The sequence below is a fragment of the Salmo trutta genome, chromosome 5, assembly GCF_901001165.1.
Source record: "Salmo trutta chromosome 5, fSalTru1.1, whole genome shotgun sequence".
Classification (NCBI taxonomy): Eukaryota; Metazoa; Chordata; class Actinopteri; order Salmoniformes; family Salmonidae; genus Salmo; species Salmo trutta.
Genome location: NC_042961.1, coordinates 22,260,769 through 22,282,874, shown reverse-complemented (window position 1 = coordinate 22,282,874; position 22,106 = coordinate 22,260,769). Strand labels below are relative to the sequence as shown.

The following is a 22,106-nucleotide window of genomic DNA, read 5'->3' as shown; positions in this document are numbered from 1 at the left end:
CATTAATGACGTGACATGCAATCAAGCGCTTTAGTTTTAAAATAAAATTAAGTGACAATTTAATAATTGGCATAAACAATAAATAGGCCTAAACCATTCCATTTCGGAAATTGCATTCACAAATGAATGACTTTTCTAGTCTGATGTAATAAAGACCTTACAAAAAAAAACACATACATACATACATACATACATACATACATACATACATACATACATACAAAAGAAAATACTCTAGTACGCTTATAATTTATTCAGTGTTGTTTACATTGTTCCAAATGGTCAGAAAAATATTGTAATCTAACAGCACCTGTTTGGTACACATAATATCCACACAGCGCTTGCTCCATACCTTATTTTACCTTTATCTCCAATATTTTCCACAACTAGCCAAATGTATTCAACACATCTTACTTCCCCTTTACCTCCTGAGCAACCAGTAAACACATTCTCCGTTTTGAGTTTTTCACATCCTCTGCATCTATTTTGCTTTCATATGTGTTACGGTGTTCAGTCTTTATATAACCAATTTGTTGATGTGATTATGATACGCTATAGGTCAGGCCCTATTGGTCATGTGCATGTGAAGCATACATGTGTTATGTAAAGAGAGCAAGGGGTGAGGGAATGTTTTTCCCTAAACAAACGAGGGATTTCGGTAAGATGCCTTTTCAGTTAGAAATGGCTGTAATTATGTTGCAGCTTCAACAACATGAACAGAGCTATACACACGGACATTCTGTGGTAGTCACTGCAGCAGGGAGGAAGGAGACAACAGGTGCTAGTCACAGTCAGGCGCTGTAAGTCTGAGCCAGGCGGCACAATCAAATCAATTGTGGTCGGACTCCCTCTAGTCATTTATGTGTCTTAATTATTTCATCAAACAGTTCGCTTAAAGCAGTAGACAAGCTCCGTGCATACAGTTGATTTGATTCAATTACATAGGATGTGTCTATATATGGAAAAATACAAGGTTAATAAATTGGTCAAAAGAACAGACGACTCTTGGTCAACCAAGATGTTTTTTAGTCTGGGATAGTCCTAGATCAGGTACAATTCAATCAGGTACAACTATGAATATTTATGAGCAATTCCCCCAACACACAGTTAGTTACCCTATAACCTTCCATCAAAAACAGCATATTAGAGTATCCTTCCAACTAAAGAATGGGAGGCACAGACAGTTGTGCGTAGTAATAAGAGAGGTGGTGGGGGCAGTGGGACAACAGCAGAGGACTACAATAACAGAGGAGCCAGTCTTACTTTGAATACCTTCAGCTCTGATCACCAGTAGGATGCAGACTCCCACCGCAGCGATGTAAAAGGGAAGCACTGTCATCTTGGCACAGTGACTTGTTGAGACTTGACTGGGCTGGACTGCACTCTGTGGGAGCTTGTTGGTCACTGGTGGTCACCCCTGTGGGCTCTGATGGTGTGCCTCGTCCTGTCCCTTCCTGGTTCAGCTCAGGGAGAACAGGAGCATAGTTTTCCCCCGTTGGGGGAGTAGAGGTACGGGTGAATATGTACGTGGAGGGTGAGGCGAGTGGGTGAGGGAGGATGGGTAGGATGGCACAAAAACCAAAAACTCAAAATCTTCCTTCTCACAGGCTACCTCGGTTGGAAACCCTGGAAAATTAGAGAGAAAAGGGAAATATTGTTAGAGAGGAAGTACAGTATAAAACAAAGCTTCTAGAACACTTGAACGCCATTTTACAACCTGCATTTTCCTTGCATGTGTCACTGCAAAGTGGCAGGCCCTTGCACAGCAATGTTGTGATCAAGTTTGGAGAGGCCAGCGGGTTGACACTGACAGTCAACCCCTATTGTCTTTGTAAGCCCTCGGCTGCATGTTATCAGATTTGCTGAGCAATTTAGCACAAATTGGGAGCAAACATACCAGACTGTGGTGGATAAAGACAACAATGTTCACTGGGGGCATCACTGCTCCTCTCAAACTGCCCTGAGAAGAGTGACAGCATCAAAAGAGGGTAAAGGCGACAGTATGCTACAGTTCGGCTGGCGCCTAGCCCAAGTCGGCTAGGCAAACCGAACGAGTGTGCTCGCATACTCCCTTAAGTCATTTTCTTGAAAAATGAGAAAAAAGCGTCAATAGTACGGTTTGTCCATTTTGAGACGCCACAGCCAATGCATTTGTAAAGTATACAAGACCCCTTATTTTTTTCCACATTTTGATATGTCACAGCCTTTCTAAAATTGATGAAATAAATAAAAATCCTCAATCTGCACAAAATACCCCATAATGACAAAGCGAAAATAGGTTTAGACAGTTTTGCAAATGTATTACAAATAAAACAGAAATACCTTATTTACATAAGCATACATAACCTTTGCTATGAGACTCGAAATTAAGCTCAGGTGCATCCTGTTTCCATTGATCATCCATGAGATGTTTCTACAACTTCATTGGAGTCCACCTGTGGTAAACTAAATTGACTGGACATGATTTGGAAAGGAACACCCCTATCTATATAAAGGTCCCACAGTTGACAGTGCATGTCAGGGCAAAAACCAAGCCATGAGGTCAAAGGAATTGTCTGTAGAGCTTCGAGACAGGATTGTGTCGAGGCACAGATCTGGGGAAGTGTACCAAAACATTTTTGCAGCATTGAAAGTCCCCAAGAACACAGTGCCTCCATCATTCTTAAATGGAAGTTTGAAACCACCAAGACTCTCCCTAGTGCTGGCCACCCGGCCAAACTGAGCAATCGGGGGAGAAGGGCCTTGGTGAGGGAGGTGACCAAGAACCCAATGGTCTCTCTGACAGAGCTCCACAGTTCCTCTGTGGAGATGGGAGAACCTTCCAGAAAGACAACCATCTCTGCAGCACTCCACCAAATCACACCTTTATGGAAGAGTGGCCAGAAAGAAGCCACTCCTCAGTAAAAAGGCACATGACAGCCCACTTGGAGTTTGCTAAAATGCCCCTAAAGGACTCTCAGATCATGAGAAACAAGATTCTCTGGTCTGATGAAACCAAAATGGAACTATTTGGCCTGAATGCCAAGTGCCAGGTCTGGAAGAAACCTGGCATCATCCCTACGGTGAAGCATGGTGGTGACAGCATCATGCTGTGGGGATGTTTTTCAGCTGCAGGGACGGAGAGACCAGTCAGGATCGAGGGAAAGATGAACGGAGCAAAGTACAGTGAGATCCTTGATGAAAACCTGCTCCAGAGCACTCAGGACCTCAGACTGGGGCGAAGGTTCACCTTCCAACAGGACAATGACCCTAAGCACACAGCCAAGACAATGCAGGAGTGGCTTTGGAACAAGTCTATGAATGTCCTTGAGGGGCCCAGTCAGAGCCCGGACTTGAACCCGATCGAACATCTCTGGAGAGACCTAAAAATAGCTGTGCAGCGACCCTCCCCATCCAACCTGAGAGCTTGAGATGATCTACAGAGAAGAATGGGAGGAACTCCCCAAATACAGGTGTGCCAAGCTTGTAGCATCATACCCAAGAAGACTCAAGGCTGTAATCACTGCCAAAAGGTGTTGAGTAAAGGGTCCGAATTCTTGTGTAAATATGATATTTACGGGGGTTTGTGTGTGTGCAAAAAATACAAAATTGTTTTTGTTTTGTGATTATGGGATATTGTGTGTAGATCGATGAGAAAAAAAATATAATTATACATTTTAGAATAAGGCTGTAATGTAAACAAAATGTGGAAAAAGTGAAGGGGTCTGAATACTTTCCTAATGCGCTCTACACTTCCTCAAAATAGTCCAAATTAATCTAAAATAACTCATGTCATTAATTTTGATGTTTTTGCCAATGAGATCTTAGTGTGGTGCAGTATTTTTCAATGACAAAATGTGCATGAAAACGAGTCGTCTCTCATTGAATGTCAACAAAGACTTGACTAAAGAATCCCTACTGTTGACCAATCACCGACGAAGGGGCGTAGACTTTGGCTACTGACTTTGGCTTGCCTCATGAAAAAATGTGCCTGAACAATCAAAGAAAACATTTTTATTAAAATGTTTAAAAAACTTTTTAAAAAACTTACCGAAGTCCAAAACAAACAACGTCACAAAATGTCGTCATAATATATGCACAAACTATTCCAAAGTGTTTCTGCTGGGAAGCCTGCAGACACCTTAACACTCCTCCCAACTAACAAATGGATTTTCCACTAGAGGATGTTACTCTGACAGAACAAAATGACGCAGCAGCGGCTTCCCAACCGATTAGATCAGCTCCTTCGGCCAAAAACAGCAGACAGAAAAGCCACTTATGATCGGTTGGGAATAGGTATTGGGAAAAAGGTGCAATGCTCTACTATCTTAATATCTTTTAACGAAGCAGAACGCTTCCCCTGTCATTTGAACATGTGATTCCATTGTGGCATTACATGGCTGATGCAAGAGGTGCTGGGGCTAATGGTGCTTTCAAGACAACACGGAAACTTGGAACCTCCGAGTTAAAACTTGGGAAAGTTTTTTTGCGGAGAGCTTCCTATTGATTGATTCTGATACTTTTTAAGTGGGAAACTGCTCATCTTTCTACAACGAGTTTCCAAGTCAGAAATGTCAGAGTTTCCAAGTTGTCTTGAACGCGGCATAAATGGTGAGAATGATATAAGGCTGATATGACCCTGCTGACTTCTAACCTTACATTTTAGTGATCAGAGGGACAAAGCCAATGGGGCAAGGCAGGGCTCTCTGTCGCTCTAATAGCTAACGAACATGTGGGGTGACAACCAGCCTCGGATGAGAACCCCTCGAGAAGCCAAAACTGCACTCCATTCTCCCCTTTTTATGTTGTCCATCTTTGCCGGCTTGACCCCGCGACCCCGGTCAGGCTGGCGCTACTCTTGAATGGCTAAACATGCCCAAATTATTTGTTGAAGGATGTTCCGCAATTACCCGTGTTGGCCTCGTCCAGCGTTAATAACGAGATGTGTCTGTTCCCTGCGCGTCTCACTGCAATTAGCAGCCCTGAGAAGTGCCCGTTCCGAGGGGGGGACGACAAATTAGTGGCGGAACGGCCGGTGTCTGTCACTTTTGATTTGCCCGAGGGGGACAAAGAGCCCCGACCTGTGCCCCACTTTTCACACATCCCTGACTGGGTAATGAGGGAACAAAGAAGGCCTCCTCAAGGCTGGGGGACAAGACAGCCAACCAGGCACCTTTAAAGAGGGAGAGCAGCAGGACACACCGTGTGTGTGAGGGATTAGGTGGGATGGAGAGAATGGAAAGCTGGAGAGAGAGAGAGAGAGAGAAAGGGAACAAGTGTGTTAAGGGGTGATGGTCAGGACGACAACTGTAGCTAGCAGTTTGTATCTCTTCGAATGACTAAGAGTTGTACACTTCTTTCATAAACCGGTGTGCAGACCAATACTGAGACAAATCAAGGTTAGAACTTTACCAAAGTGGTAGTCTAATCAAATGGATACGCAATCTCCGTTACATTAAGCCAAATAACAAAACAACATTGCAATGAAGACATAATACAAACAAACAATCTCAGGCCTGGGAGAGGAGTTGCTACTACTTATCCTTAACGTTAAGAAAAGTCACTAACGGAAAAACAGTTTTGACCCCCCCCACACACAATTTTTTTCCCCCCTCTTTGCTAATGATGCAAGTGTGTGTTCAGTCTTCGGTCTGTTGGGTGTAGAATATCCTAGACTATTTCTTGATGACAGGCCCTGCTTTACTGAAGTTGCGAGACATTGCAAGCCAAGAAATACGGCATTCCATTGCGAGAAACAGCTTTTGATTGCCGATGAATAGGCCTAGTTCACGATTCCGACAGTCTGCCTGGTGGCCGACCTGACTACACTGTGCCCCTCCCCTCTCTCTCTGTTCCTTGGTAGCCCGCTATAAAAGATGCAAGTGTTTGTGTTCTCGGAAGTACGGCAACTAATCAAGTCTCCTACATTCAACAACAATACCTAGCGGAAGAAGTGTGTTCTTTCTACTAAATGTCTTGGTAAAATCACAGTATTTAAACTTAAGTCATTTTTTAGGAGAGTGGTCTGCGAGCAGGGAGCTCAAGATTATTTGATTGGCAGTTTTCAGGGTTTGACATTAACTTTTTTTGCCATGTAGGACTCAAGTCACCTGTCGTCCCCCACCCCAAAATATGTTTTTTTCACATCAATGTATGATGCAAGGAACCACTTTACAAAATACCATAGATAATCATACAAAACTGTGGGCTACACCCTGCCTATTGGCTTCTTGCATATTGAAGCCTATCTCAAAATACAACACTGCCCCTTTAAGGCTTTCCTGGAGGGTGGTTGGCCACCCATGCTATCCTATAAAATATTGCAACATTACAATTACAACAAAATAATTGTCGTTATAAAATAATTCCCAACCAGGGTTCAAAATTAAGGGTGTCCCGTCGTCCTTCAGACAATAAAGAAAATGTATACGGTTCAAAACAGACTCTGGGACAGTTCAGAGAGCAATGAGGCAGATGCAACACATCAGACAGTTTAGCTTAAAATGTTGATAACGTCTTATTTCTTCATATTATAAGCTCAACAATGCGCACATGGCTGTAAGCGATTATAAGCCTATGCACGTATATAGCAAAATGCAATGACTGGGAAAACACCATTCTCAACAGCGCGCCGCGAGCGGTTTCATGTGACAGAGATGATCATCTCAATTAGAAAAACATAGAAAGAGGGGGAATCTATCAACAACAACTAGGATGAGTTCCTAATAGGACTAGGATTCTGCCTTTGGCTGCAGTACAATAAAATAAAGTTAATTTGACAACCAATAGAACATGACAAAAAGGCTGGTTTCAATGGCATATTAAGCGTTTACGATAATTCCCTCAGCATTTCAATGACCATTTGAGCTGAACGAACCGTGCTTTTAGAAGTTAGTTAATTGTCCTTCATTCCATTTGTCAAACATGACTGGCGTTTAGCCTCTATCTATGTAATTAAAAGTCTTATTAAAGTTTGGCTACATTTTCTGGTGCCTCACGTCAGCATCGTTTGGACGAGGCTGTAGTTTATGCCTAATATGTAGACTTTAGGATTAATGTAGGCTTAAGTGAAAAATAGATTTGAATATTATTCCAATGTTGACCTCTGATCCAATTCTGATCGGAGTAATTGTTTGATAGTGATGTGATTATTATTTATTTTTTACTTGTTCATTCGGACAACTTAAGTCTATATTATTTTTGTCCGACTACTTTTTACGAGCAAAGCAGGAAGTCAAATGTGTGCTAAAATAAGTGCTGTGATTTGTTGATTTAGCTCAACTGACATTCCAAAACATACATTCCATTAAATAAGCCACATCATTTTGAACATTGTAGAAGTTAACGTCGAGCCCTGGTTCCGGTCGCCTAGTGATGGACGTTCGTCCCGCTTCAGAAGCAGCATTCCTTTACAGACAAGTAAAATACTTGTTCAGTGGAGTTTCAAAACCATCTCTAGAGAAGGTTTCGTGTCGACATTTCAAAAGCCGTAGTGTACCCTTTACAGACAAACAAACGTGCTGTAGCCGAGGCTCTTTAAAGGGTATATGACTGCGGTAGATAAAACTTCATTGCCCGGCTCTAGCGTCATACATGCATAAATGGACCATTATTCTGCATTATGAATTCATGTGGAATTTTAATGATTTTTTTGTTATCTTTTTAAAAGCAAAACCAGAAAATAAAATTGCAGTTTATACGTTAAGCAAAATTGTCCGTTTGTCACATCCCTAAATCTACCCCTATCAGGTGGAGGCAAGATGAGGCATGCAGAGGAAAAGCCTGTTGTGAGTAGGGCTGTGACTGTCACGGAGCTTTAGATGACAATAATTGGCCAGCCAAATGACCGCGGTCACCGTAATAACCGTTCAAATAGCATGTATTATTTATTTCCGCATATTTTCTCCTGACTGCATGTGCTACCATAGAAATAGAATAAATAGAACGGGCGTCCCCCCCATTCGAGTCAATTCTGCCATAATGGGTGGACTGGCAGAGCTTCCTGCTCTGCCATTATGGCAGAGCAGGAAGCTGTCCCCATCACCCCTGACACATACACTTCCCTTCCCAAACATGAGATGAACAGGGCACAAACATAACAGCTGGGGTTGCTGATTGACATGGAGACACACTATCCCTTCAACAACAGTCTCTAGATACTAGCGTAGCTGCTGGCTTTTCTCTGAGATTAACAGAAGCCAACAAAAGAGGAAAGAACTGACTAGTAAAGTAACCAACAAAGGGCATAGCCTACAGTTAAGACAGGCAACAACTGTTAAAAACCCCCACCTACAATCAAAAGGAGAATGAGACTAACATTGAGGTACTAAAAAAAAAAAAAAAGTGGTCTTGGGCTTAAGAGGCTGAAGATTGTCATCCTCTAGTCTCTGCGATGGTGTCAGGTAACTTTTTGCTGAGTACTAACGCCTACACCTCTACATGGCCCAGGACTCCGCGAGATCTTCTTATGACTTGTAAGAGAGAGCTAGCAGACTACGCTACATGACCAACAGTCTGTTGACACCTGCTCATCGAACATCTCTTTCCAAAATTATGGGCATTAATATGGAGTTGGTCCCCCTTTTCTGCTATAACAGCTTCCACTCTTTTGGGAAGGCTTTCCACTTGATGTGGGAACATTGCTGCAGGGACTGACTTCCATTCAGCCACAAGCATTAGTGAGGTTGGGCACTGATGTTGCAATTAGGCTAAGCTCACAGTCGACGTTCCAATTCATCCCAAAGGTGTTCGATAGGGTTGAGGTCAGGGCTCTGTGCAGGCCAGCCAAGTTCTTCCACACCGATCTCGACAAACCATTTCTGTATGGACTTCGCTTTGTGCAAGGGAGCATTGTCATGTTTAAACAGGAAAGGGCATTCCCCAAACTGTTGCCACAAAGTTGGAAGCACAGAACCATCTAGATTGCATTTTATGCTGTAGCGTTAAGATTTCCCGTCACTGAAAATCACATCCCTAGCCCGAACCAAGAAAAACAGCCCCAGACCATTATTCCTCCTCCACCAAACTTAGCACTATGTATTACAGTTAGCACTATGTATTCAGGCAGGTAGCGTTATCCTGGCATCCGCCAAACCCAGATTAGTCCGTCGGAATGCCAGATGGTGAAGTGTGATTCACCACTCCAGAGAACGCGTTTCCACTGCTCCAGAGTCCAATGGCGGCGAGCTTTACACCACTCCAGCTGACACTTGGCATTGCGCATGGTGATCTTAGGCTTGTGTGCGGCTGCTCGGCCATGGAAACCCATTTCATGAAGCTCCCGACGAACAGTTCTTGTGCTGATGTTGCTTCCAGAGGCAGTTTGTAACTCGTAGTGAATATTGCAACAGAGGACAGACTATTTTTACAAGCTACAGCACTCGGTGGTCCCATTCTGTGAGCTTGTGTGGCCTACCACATCGTGGCTGAGCAAAAATTTCACGAACTGACTTGTTGGAAAGGTGGCATCCTATGACGGTACCACGTTGAAAGTCATTGAGCTCTTCAGTAAGGCCATTCTCCTGCCAATGTTTGTCTATGGAGATTGCATGGCTGTGCTCAATTCCATACACCTGTCAGCAACGGGTGTGGATGAAATAACCGTATCCACCTAATTTGAATGATTATAAAACATACTTTTGTATATATAGTGTAGCATTACAAAATAAATCCCCCATCGTCTGGGTGGGAGCACTTGTGTTTGGGTTGATGGTGGTGAAGCAGAATTAACACTGTATACATGTTTACCTGGTATAACTCATTTTACTCTCAAACCTTGGTTGCGGCCATCCAGGTAATGTACCTTACCCTAAAGCAGTGGTGCAGTGGGGGCTTTACGCAGGGATACAGCGTATACACACACCTTTTTTTCCTTCTTCAGTGGGTATTGCGTATACTCACTTCTTAATCCCTGATGCGTATCAAAGTAGTGTAGGAATACGACTTCTCAAATATGTAGAACAATGGCGAAATCATGCACAAACCAGCCTACAGAAAAACGCAAAGCAAGTGAACTAAATTCACGCGAGCTGCACATATAGCCTAGTTTCAGCAGAATATATTCAGGAAGATCACACAGCTCTCAAACCACATCGGTAGCCGGTACGGTAGGAAAGATGTTTCAACTTATGGTATCTACCAGCTAACTAAGGCAACAAATGGGTATGCAAACAAGGTATTGTAAAAGTTTGGTCTGAAGTCTTAGTTGAATCGGTGATGTGCAGTTCAGTCATCACGGGCTGTTTGAAATGAACATTTCTAAACGCTGTCCCCCCAAAAATACCTTCCTAATTAAATGTTGACTAAAAAGTAGGCCTACCCCTATGTACCTGTAGTAGTCCTGTATGACTCAGTAGAGCACGGCACTTGCAACGCCAGGATTATGGTTCGGTTCCCGGGGCCATCCATACGTAAAATGGTTGAGCGCATGACTAAATCACTTTGGATTAAAGCATCTGCTAATTGGCGTAGATTATATTTTACCCGGCAGAATGTTATGATTTGTATCAAATCGGGAGGGGATTTTGTTTTGCAAACTCCAAACCGTCTCTTGCTAGGTGGGTAACTGAATTGAAGGGCAACAATCCCCTCTCAAAAACATTTATATTTTTCCCCAGACACCAAAAAGGGTCTCCTGATATGGTTTCAAGCATTGTTGTGGACTAAAAATAAGATGTTTTAAGTGATTTTGAACGTGAAACCCTGCAAACTTTATCCACACAGTGCACCTTTCCTTCGCCGGATGAGACATTTTGGGCAAAATGTGAGTATGCCCACTTCTCCAGGCACCCTTATACCACTGCCCTAATGGAAAACGTCTACCAAGAGGTCTACTGAAACATGTAGGCCTATAGGTAGTTGGAAAATTGCATCACTGCTCACTCTTCCCTCAGATGGAGAGAATGAAAGGGGGCATTGTCATGTGAAAACGGTGGTGCCACCTGTATAGAATAATCACTCTTATAGCGAACCACTGATGCATGGTCATGCCCCTAGGGAAGGAATTCTGGGTCGCACCACTCAATGGATGCCAGGAAATTCAATAGGCTGGAAATCCAAGGAGTGGCTACAGACAGGAAAACACTGAGAAAACGCTCCCAAAGAGGTCTTTAAATCCCGTCTGGAGACTGAGGTGAACTGATAAGAGTCAAAATCACTCCATTAGGTCAGAGACAACAATGATGGAAATGAAATTGGCATCGTTTCAGAACACCGCAGGGTGCATATTCTTAGGACAAGTGGTAGCACATCTAGAACGGTTTAACCTGAGGTGAATTTGAAATGGTAACTCATTCCTCTGACACATTTAGATTTGACTGAACAATCTCTTAAAGCTGCATATGGTAGAGCCAGAGTTGGGAATGATTTTGGTAAGTCCAACCCTCGCAAAATGTATACAACTAATAGGCCTATTTTACAAACGTTAATCTCAGAATTCTTCTCTTTCGGGTCAGCATATTCATTAATACACTCTTCAACTGAGAGACTGACGCTGCTACACCCATACAGTAATAAAGCTCTGTAAAATGAGCCTGGCGCTGAAGACCGCCTCGCTGCTTCCTTCTCTGGATGGCTGCAGAGAAGACAGACTTCATGCATCTGCATTTCCCGCTCTGGAAGGCTGCAGTCTGAATAAAAACAAAGCTTCCTGATTAAGCATTGTAGTCAATTTCCAACTCCAACGCTAAAATATATATATAATATTGGGCTTTGCTGTTTCAGTGGAGGGTAAAACTGTAGACTTGAGCAATAAGGGCCTGGTGAATGGGGGTATCATGGAAAAATGGGTATAAATGATGAAAAAAACAAGTACAACTGAACACTCTCGCTACGACTCCCACACAGCCTTGGAAGGAGCTCTTCACTGCAGCCCTGCTGCCTATAAAGTGAAGAGTGATGTGGTATGTCATTTGTCTCCCTTCTACCTTTCACCCCCCTCCTTCCATCCTGCTCCCCCACTCTCTCTCTATCCCTGCCTTGGCCCAGATCCATGGCCTCTCCTGGGGCCCCTCCTTGCAGGCAGCCTTCTCCGTGCTGCAGGCAGCCTTCTCCCAGTGTCGGCGCCCCGACCAACATGCCTTTCAAGGCCTGCTAGACTGCAGGGCAGACTTTCTGGCTCCACTGCCATTGTTTGCTTGGCTGCTTTGCGCCTCATCCCGGGAGTGGATTAGCATAAGAATACCCATCCACACGGAGCTGCGGCCACCAACCCACACCCTCTCTCCTCATTCCCCATCCTTGACTTCTGCATTTTCCACTTGACTCCCTGAGCCATACTCCAGTGCTGAGTTTCCACCCAAGACTTACCCCAGTGTTTTACCCAAAAGGCTCAGACTTTTCTGTTTACATCTCCACGGACCGGCACCGTGCCTCACTGGGCCATGGCCTCTGCGGACCTGCTCTGACTTGGGGCTAAGGCCTGGCCACTGTTACTTTTCAACCGTCATTTATATAACAATGGCTAAGTTTGAACATGGGTTAACATCCTATGGTTAGCACCTACTCACAAAGTAACTGTTTTGATGATGCATAGGTAGATGATACGGTCATCGATAGATTACTCCACCCTGCAACTCTTTAGTGTCACACTAGCGCTTACAAACCTGGGGAGGTAGGTAGCCTAGCGGTTGGAGCGTTTGGCCAGTAACCGAAAGGTTGCCACTTCGAATACATGAGCCGACAATATGAAAAATCTGTAGCTGTGGCTGACCGTGACCCCACTCTCCAAGAGTGTCTCAGGGGGAGTGAAGGAAAAGGAGGCAACAAGTGCTCCACATATGTGGGAACTCCATCAAGACTGTTGGAAAAGCATTCCTCATGAAGCTGGTTGAGAGAATGCCAAGAGTGTGCAAAGCTGTCATCTAAGCACCCACCAAATGATTAACAACATAAGGTTCTTTCTATAAACTAGGGTACCGGTGAGCATTTATTGTAGTGGACAACTATTTAGAGCACTTACAAAGTCAATAATAATTTAGGTAATTAATACTAATATATTTTTTTTATGTGAATTATAGGTGGTTAAATATTTTACCGGGAATATCTGCATTGCTCCTTCTTGCACTAATCTCTTTTGACTCATCACATAAGTGAATGAAAAGGTTTTGGTGGTTATCAGCCTTGAAATTAGTAGATTTGCATTATGGCTTGCATATTATCACAAAGTACAACGGTATTGAATTGATGTTAGCTTTAGCTGTCAGCTAGCAAGAAAAGTTAACCGACAAAGCTGGAAGCTACCGGTATCTTCTCGTATTGAAAAGTATTCTAGCTTGTACAGACATTGTTGTGCAAACAGTAATGAACAGTTTCAACACTTCTACATGCCGTGTCACATTGTTCAAGTGAAGGGGAGCTAACATGAAGCAGCCCAGACTCCCAGTGCAGGCTAGCAATAAGTAAGTGGAGCAGGCACGGTAAGCGCTTTAATAAGGGGTCGGATGTGCTGATACAGGCTTGATCAGTGAGATGCATTAGACAGGAAGTACAGAAAGTTTTAAATTATAGTACCGAATGGTTTATGTTCTAGTATCGAAAAAGTACAGACGTTTCGGTATACCATACAATATATTTTATTTAGATTGTGAACCTGAACAATCAGCAATAGTTTTGTTAGCTTTGCTTTAAACAAAAATCAGCATACATGGTCATTTTTTGATATACATGGTAAAGTTCAATCTCATAACGAGTAATCACTTTTGCGAGGCATACTGCATGACCAAAGTGGGAAGAGACAGTTAATCTGCAAAAATGACACATTAATTAGTTGGTGATTTCAGAACCATAGTGGGGTGGTAGATGCCTAGTCTCCCTTATGGCTCAGATCAGGTGCCTATAAAGAATAAGCGCCCGCATATACTTGGGGTAGAAAACCAATAGATTTGGCTTGTGATAAAAAAAAAATCAATTGTTAGGTCACCCTCATAATTCAAGCCAGTCCTCAATGAAAGCAAATCAGTTTGTCCTTTTTTTTAATTTAATTATTATTATTTTTTTTTACACTTAATCTGTATGCAGGAAACGTCCCCTTTGTGTGTGGTTTATTCCTTTCAAAAAGGTCTGGATTAGTTACTGTTAGACCATTCCTGGTAAACAAGCAAACCATTAGGCTACAGCAGTTCTAATGCTATCAATGTTATGGTCTCTAATGGTCTTCAAAAATTGTAAAAGTCCCAAAAACACTATAGTGTTTTGCAATTGTAATAGTATTGGGTTGAGTTGGGCTTAATAGTAAATGTCACTAATAACAATACATTGCCCAGGTAAAGTTTAAATAAAATTGATAAATCCCTATTGTGTTTGTTGGCGTTCATTATTATTATTCCTCTTCTTCCGTAAGGCCAACTTAAAATGCAAATTCACGTGACATGGTGAGGCCTAGGAAGATGCAACCTTGCATGATGATAAAAGACCAAAGGCCACACCGTTTCATGCAATGCCATTTGGCGGCGCAATATCCGCCTATGAACCCGAGTTATACTGTTAGCACTGAGGTGGATTGCCCTAGTAGGAAGTCCACTTTGTGCAGCTCAGCCTGCACTATCAGCTCAAGCATAAATATTACTGTCATGTCTACCTCTGATAAGCCTCCCAGTAAAGCAATACAAACAAAGAATCTGAGAAAAGTGCTAAAAATAGGCTAAGAAACAAGGTTCATGAAATCGATAACTTGCTAGTAATCGATAACATTCATATACTGACCATCTCAAACTCACTTAGAAAATACCTTTGATGATACAGTGGTAGGCAATACATGCTTTCAACATCGTCAGAAGAGACAGGAATCCCAATGGTGGAGGTGTTGACGTTTTTGTTCAGAGTCATATTCCTGTAAAGGTTAGAGAGGTAAAGGACCAAAGGCCACACCCTTGCATGCAATGCCATGCCATTTGGCGGAGCTATAACACACATTGTTGTAGAAGTAATATGGCTGCAGGTTCAACTGCCTCAGCTAAAAACCATTCCTTTTAGGAAGCTGCGATAGACCTCCAAGTGCTAACAGTCAGTGTCTGGATAATGTGTGAAATGTGATATCAACAGAGGCATATTTTCTGGGTGACCTAAATTAGGACTGGTCGATTGTTTGGCCGACAGAGATTTCTTTAGCCGAGCAATAGCAATACAAATATTTAATGGTGTACAAGACACCCATCTGAGTGGACTAATCCATTGTGGAGGCCGTGGGGATGCACAGTCCATCACCAAGTCATGTGCTACTGAAATGTACATGGTTATGTTACAAGTTAACCTGTTTGGGATAGGGGGCAGTATTTTCACGGCCGGATAAAAAACGTACCCGATTTAATCTGGTTACTACTCCTGCCCAGAAACTAGAATATGCATATAATTAGTCTGTGAGTATAACAGAACTCATATGGCAGGCCAAAACCTGAGAAGATTCCATACAGGAAGTGCCCTGTCTGACAATTTATTGTCCTTCTGTAGCATCTCTATCGAAAATACAGCATCTGTGCTGTAACGTGACATTTTCTAAGGCTTCCATTGGCTGCCAGAAAGTGTAAATGGTGTGTCTGCAGTCTCTGGGCTAAGAACAGCAGGAGTATTTGTTAGTGGTCAGGCTGGGAACAGTGACACTGGAGATGCGCGTCCACAAGACTACTCCATTTTTTTCTTTCAGCCTTTGAATGAATACAACGTCGCCCGGTTGGAATATATCGCTATTTTACGAGAAAAATAGATTTTAAACAGCGTTTGACATGCTTCGAAGTACGGTAATGAAATATTTTTGACATTTTTTGTCACGAAATGCGCTCGCGCGTCACCCTTTGGATAGTGACCTCAACGCACGAACAAAACAGAGCTATTTCAATATAACTATTGATTATTTGGAACCAAAACAACATTTGTTGTTGAAGTAGAAGTCCTGGGAGTGCATTCTGACGAAGAACAGCAAAGGTAATCCAATTTTTCTTATAGTAATTCTGAGTTTAGTGGGCACCAAACTTGGTGGGTGTCAAATTAGCTAGCCTGTGATGGCCGAGCTATCTACTCAGAATATTGCAAAATGTGCTTTCGCCGAAAAGCTATATTAAAATCTGACACCGCGATTGCATAAAGGAGTTCTGTATCTATAATTCTTAAAATAATTATGTTTTTTGTGAACGTTTATCATGAGTAATTTAGTAAATTCGCCGGAAGTTTGCGGTGGGTATGCTAGTTCTGAACATCACATGCTAATGTAAAAAGCTGTTTTTTGATATAAATATGAACTTGATTGAACAAAACATGCATGTATTGTAAAACAATGTCCTAGGAGTGTCATCTGATGAAGATCATCAAAGGTTAGTGCTGCATTTAGCTGTGGTTTTGGTTTTTGTGACATATATGCTTGCTTTGAAAATGGCTGTGTGATTATTTTTGGCAGGGTACTCTCCTGACATAATCTAATGTTTTGCTTTCGCTGTAAAGCCTTTTTGAAATCGGACAATGTGGTTAGATTAACGAGAGTCTTGTCTTTAAAAATGGTGTAAAATAGTCATATGTTTGAGAAATTGAAGTTATAGCATTTGAGGTATTTGTATTTCGCGGCACGCTCTACCATTGGATATTGGTGAGGTGTTCTGCTAGCGGAACGTCTGTCCCTAAAAGGTTAACCAGCATATTGGTGTTGAGAACAATGCGACAGAGGTAGCAGCAGAATGAGGAGATGTGAAAAACAGCCCTTGTCTTATTGTCTAAGTGAGGAGAGAGGAAACCAACTTAATTAGGTCAATAATCAACAGCCTAACTGTTAAATGTGCCTGGCTTTATAAATCATCCATATACAGTACCAGTCAAAAGTTTAGGCTACTGTATCAATCATTAATTCGTTCAGGTCATCACACAGCATACATGTCATTCATGATTTGAAACGTAATCAAGCATTTAGTTTTAAATAGGCCTAACCAGTTTCATATCGGGAAATTTCACTCAGGAGTGTGACTGTTTTTAGTCAGCTGTAATTAAGGCTTAAAAATCAGCTTTTTTTACAGACTCTCTGGTACGACTATAATGTATTTAGTGTTGTTTACATTGTTCCAAACGGTCAGAAAAATTATATTGTAATTTAACAGCACCTGTTTGGTACACAATATGCACACAACGCTTGCTCCTTAACTTATTTTTCTTGATCTCCAGTATTTTCCACAACTAGTCACATTTATTCCACACATCTGACTTTCCCTTTACCTCCTGAGCAACCAGTAACATTTCCCCGTTTCGAGTTTGTCATGCCCTCTGCATCCATTTTGCTGTTATGGTGTTCGGAGTTTGTTATAACCAATTTATTGATGTGATTATGATACGCTATAGGTCAGGCCCTATTAGTCACGTGCATGCGATGCATACATGTGTCATAAGGAGAACAAGGGTTGAGGGAATAGGTAATGTTTATCCTAAACAAATGAGGGATTTCGGTAACAGAACCTTTCAGTCAGGAATGGCAGTAATTATGTTGCAGCTTCAGCAACACGAACAGCGCAATAAACACTTATGTTCTGTGGTGGTTGCTGCAACAGGGAGGAGAGAGAGACAATGGATGCTAGTCACACAGTCACTTGTTGTCTTTTAACACAGCGCAGGAAGTCTGAGCCCGGCACAATCAAATCAATTGCTGGTCGTACTCCCACTAGTCATTTGTGCGTCTTATTTAATCAATGTGCTTAAACATCAGATATGCTCAGTGAATATAGTTGATTAAAACTATAGCAAGTGTCCACAGTGCATTCAGATCTTGACTTTTTCCACATTGTTTCGTTACAGCTTTATTCTAAAATGGATTAAACATTTTTTTAAATCATCAATCTGCACACAATACCCCATAATGACAAAGCAAACAGATTTGACTTTTTTGTACATTTATAAAAAAGAAAAAAAACTGAAATATTACATTTACATAAATATTTCAGACCCTTTACTCAGTACTTTGTTGAAGCACATTTGGCAGCGATTACAGCCAAGTCTTTTTGGTTATAACGCTACAAGCTTGGTACACCTGTATTTGGGGTGTTTCTCCCATTCTTTTCTGCAGATCCTCTCAGGCTCTGTCAGGTTGGATAGGGAGCATCTCTGCACAGGTATTTTCAGGTCTCTAGGAAGGGTCTTGGTGGTTCCAAACTTCTTCCATTGAAGAATGATGGAGGCCACTGTGTTCTTGGGGACCTTCAATGCTGCAGAATGTTTGTTGGTACCATTCCCCAGATTTGTGCCTCGACACAATCCTGTCTTGGAGCTCTACGGACAATTCCTTCAACCTCATGGCTTGGTTTTTGCTCTGACATGCACTGCCAACTGTGGGACCTTATATAGACAGGTGTGTGCATTTCCAAATCATGTCCAATCAATTGAATTTACCACAGGTGGACTCCAATCAGGTTGTAGAAACATCAAGGATGATCAATGTAAATCGGATGCACCCGAGCTCAATTTTAAGTCTCATAGCAAAGGGTCTGAATAATTATGTAAATAAAGGCACCTTTTTAATTTTAATAAATTTGCTAACATTTCAAAAACTGTTTTTGCTTTGTCATTATGGGGTATTGTATGTAGATTGATGAGGGGGAAAAAAATATTTCATACATTTTTTATATGGCTATAATGCAACAAAATCTGGAAAAGGTCAAGGTCTGAATACTTTCCGAATGCACTGTATATATGGAAAAATACACAGGGGGGCAGTCCTATAAAGAACGATTGTAATTTTTGGAACTTGGCTCCATCATTCACTGGATCAGATGGCTCATTCATCACAACTATTGGCAAGATTAGCAAACTTAGGCATGACAACACCACATTCTGAACCTATACACTAACGTTCCAAATTTTGGGGTCACTTAGAAATGTCCTGGTTTTTGAAAGAAAAGCATTTTTTGTCCATTAAAATAACATCAAATTGATCAGAAATACAGTGTAGACATCGTTAATGTTGCAAACGACTATTGTAGCTGGAAACAGCAGATTTTTATGGAATATCTACATAAGGCCCATTAGCAGCAACCATCACTCCTGTGTTCCAATGGCATGTTGTGTTAGCTAATCCAAGTTTATCATTTTAAAAAGGCTAACTTGATCATTAGAAAACCCTTCTGCAATTATGTTAGCACAGCTGAAAACTTTTTTGCTAATTAAAGAAGCAATAAAACTGGCCTTCTTTAGACTAGTTGAGTATCTGGAGCATCAGCATTTGATTACAGGCTCAAAATGGCCAGAAACAAAGAACTTTCTTCTGAAACTTGTCAGTCTATTCTTGTTCTGAGAAATTAAGGCTATTCCATGCGAGAAATTGCCAAGAAACTGAAGATCTCATACAACGCTGTGTACTACTCCCTTCACAGAACAGCGCAGACTGGCTCTAACCAGAATAGAAAGAGGAATGGGAGGCCCCGGTGCACAACTGAGCAAGAGGACAAGTACATTAGAGGGTCTAGTTTGAGAAACAGACGCCTCACATGTCCTCAACTGGCAGCTTTATTAAATAGTACCTGCAAAACACCAGTCAACGTCAACAGTGAAGAGGTGACTCCGGGATGCTGGCCTTCTAGGCAGAGTTGCAAAGTAAAAGCCATCTCTCTGTCCAGTGTCTATTCTTTTGACCATCTTAATATTTTCTTTTTATTGGCCAGTCTGAGACATGGCTTTTTCTTTTTTCTCTGCCATTAGGACAAACTGAATTGCATTCATGGAAGACTGGCTTGAATTGTGAGAATGACCTAGAGCTGGGCGATATGGACAAACATCCATATTGCAATAAATTGCCTGAATTGATGCGATAATGATAAATGGAACAATACATTTATGATTTTAATGTGCAAACATTTTTTTAAATGATTTAAATTACTATTAGTTTGATTCCTGTAGCCATCAATTGCCCCATTAACAAGCACCCATATTAGCAAACTTATTTCATTTAAAAACTTCACATTTCTCTAAAATAAGCTAGTTATTGTAATGAACAATATCAGCAAAATGCCTGCGATAAGTGATCGGTATGGTTGCTAATTTTCGGTTTATCATCCCAGTTCTAGGATGACCACACAATTTATTTCAATGAGACAAATCTATTGGTTTTCGACCCAAACATCTATTCAATAAACACAAGAGACAAGAAACATGTATAAAAGATTGTGGCAGTATAGTAGAAACAGCGACATCTAATGGTCAACACGTTACTGTCACACTAGTTTATCGTAAATAACGCAAGCAGCTTCAATGACAAATTCTCTCAAAGGGGGAAAAAACTGATTCACAGGGAATACACTGCATAGTATGGAGAAGCAATACTCCAAGACACAGCTTCATAACACTTAAACATAGAGAACTGATACTGGTTCTTGGTATGGGATTGGCATGGGGTGTAGGGATCCGTGGGTGTCTTAACCATTTTGGGGGGGATTCCTCATGTCTTACTCATTGGTAGGAAGAAGTTTGGTACAAATTGGATGTTGATTACTATCTGAATCCCATAAATGTAAATGGTCAATTTGGGGGAAATCAATTAGAGTAATTTCTCAGATCAAATTAAATTTAAAACAAAATGTTTCAGCACTGCTAATCTTATCTGTTACTAACTACAGAAACAATCTGATGGTGGGTGTCAATCCTCGTGTTTTTTGTGGAACGACACATGCTAATGCTTTTCACAAAGTAAAACTATACAAAATGACTTTGTAAACAAGTAAACACTGAGGTGAGAAGATATGGTGTTGAATAGACTCCTCTCGCTCTCTGGAGTGGAAGGTTTGTGAACGGAGCCAGTGTTACTGACTCTGACCAGGCCTCAGAGGATCTGAGGTTACCCTCCACAGACACAGTCAATTACTGCAACCACGGCTTGAGTCTCTAATAGGCATGCTTACACACACGGACACTGACACACACCACACGCATAGGACACCCATGGAAGGAGTAGGCTACCCTCTGATCAAACCACACAGTACAGGGTAGCTGACGTTTTACAGCACTGTTTGGCATAATATTTTAGGGTTGCCTGTGATTTTGATAATACTACCTGAACTCTACTGAACACCCTCTGATCTAAACAGTGTTGGCGCCCTTGTTGAAAGAGGAAGGCAGAGAAAAAAAATAGAACGTCAAGCAGGCCAATTCAAAACCACTATTCTTTAATTGACTTTCCTTTGACACAGGCTCTGCTCCGGCAAGGTGCCCACTATCACTCAAATTTCCATGAGCTGAAATTTTCTGCCAGTTTATTTTCCATTACCTGCTCACACATTCCACTAGCAGGGGAGGGGAGAGGAGGGGAGGCAGGGTGCTGATAAGGGCTGGGGCCAGGCAACGCTCCAGAACTGCAATCCTCCTGAGAGAAACAATCCCACCCGGAGACACAGGCTGAATCCCAAACCACATCCTTCCCCTCGCCCCTCCATTTGCATGTTCACGCACGCCTCCGCCATTTGCTATAGTGTCCCAAAGCTGAGGGAGTGAAAATGATTTATGGTGTAGGGGCTAATTAGTCCCTCGATAGCCACTTTGACCTAGCCAGCACAGATGCAGACTTCAGAGCAAAGTGCTACCCCAACACGAACTGCGATATGTTTGGAGCCTAGTGCCTTTGTTTGTCTGATTTTGAGACTTGACACATGTAACAGATGAAATACCTCCCAAACAAATAAAAAAAAAACTGAGGTTTAAAACAGTGGGTATTTGTTCATTAGAATTTCATACTCGTATCATTAAAAAGTGAATTGCATCATTCAAGTCACACAAGTGTGTCCTGCAGTTGATGGGTTTATTGATCCCCTCACCACTCTCTGGAAGCCACCCTCGGAGTTGTCAGCAACATGTGATAACAGAGGGCCCTCCGAGCCAGTTAGGTTCGAGGGGGTAGTTCGGGATTCCCTGACAGATCCTCCCTCACAGAAGATGGTCTCAAATAAGGCTTTGTCAGGACTAGGGATGCAAATTTCGGTCAATTTTGCTGCTGACTAACCAACCCTCATTAACAAGTCAACAAACAGCAACATTTTTTCAAACAGTTAAATGAAGTGGCCAACAGAAAAAAACTATGCATGCAAGGAACGGACATTTTTCAATAAGAACTTAATGAAAACATGCAACAATAGCAAGCCTATAATCTTAGTCAAAAGACTGTGGCCTATTATTGAATATGC

At 41.9% G+C, this 22,106-nt stretch overlaps 1 protein-coding gene across 2 annotated transcripts in view; it reads right to left on the bottom strand.

The window, feature by feature from the left end:
• The window catches only part of LOC115193873 (bone morphogenetic protein receptor type-1A), a 72,506-nt gene that overhangs the window by 20,287 nt on the left and 30,113 nt on the right, over positions 1-22,106 (bottom strand). Inside the window, exon 3 of one of the 2 annotated variants that reach the window (XM_029752987.1) lies at positions 1,273-1,626. In XM_029752987.1, the coding sequence (XP_029608847.1) occupies positions 1,273-1,339 (67 nt within the window). In that variant the 5' untranslated portion in view covers positions 1,340-1,626. Of the gene's footprint in view, positions 1-1,263; positions 1,627-22,106 lie in introns of both variants that reach the window. The other variant, XM_029752986.1, reaches the window with a different exon arrangement.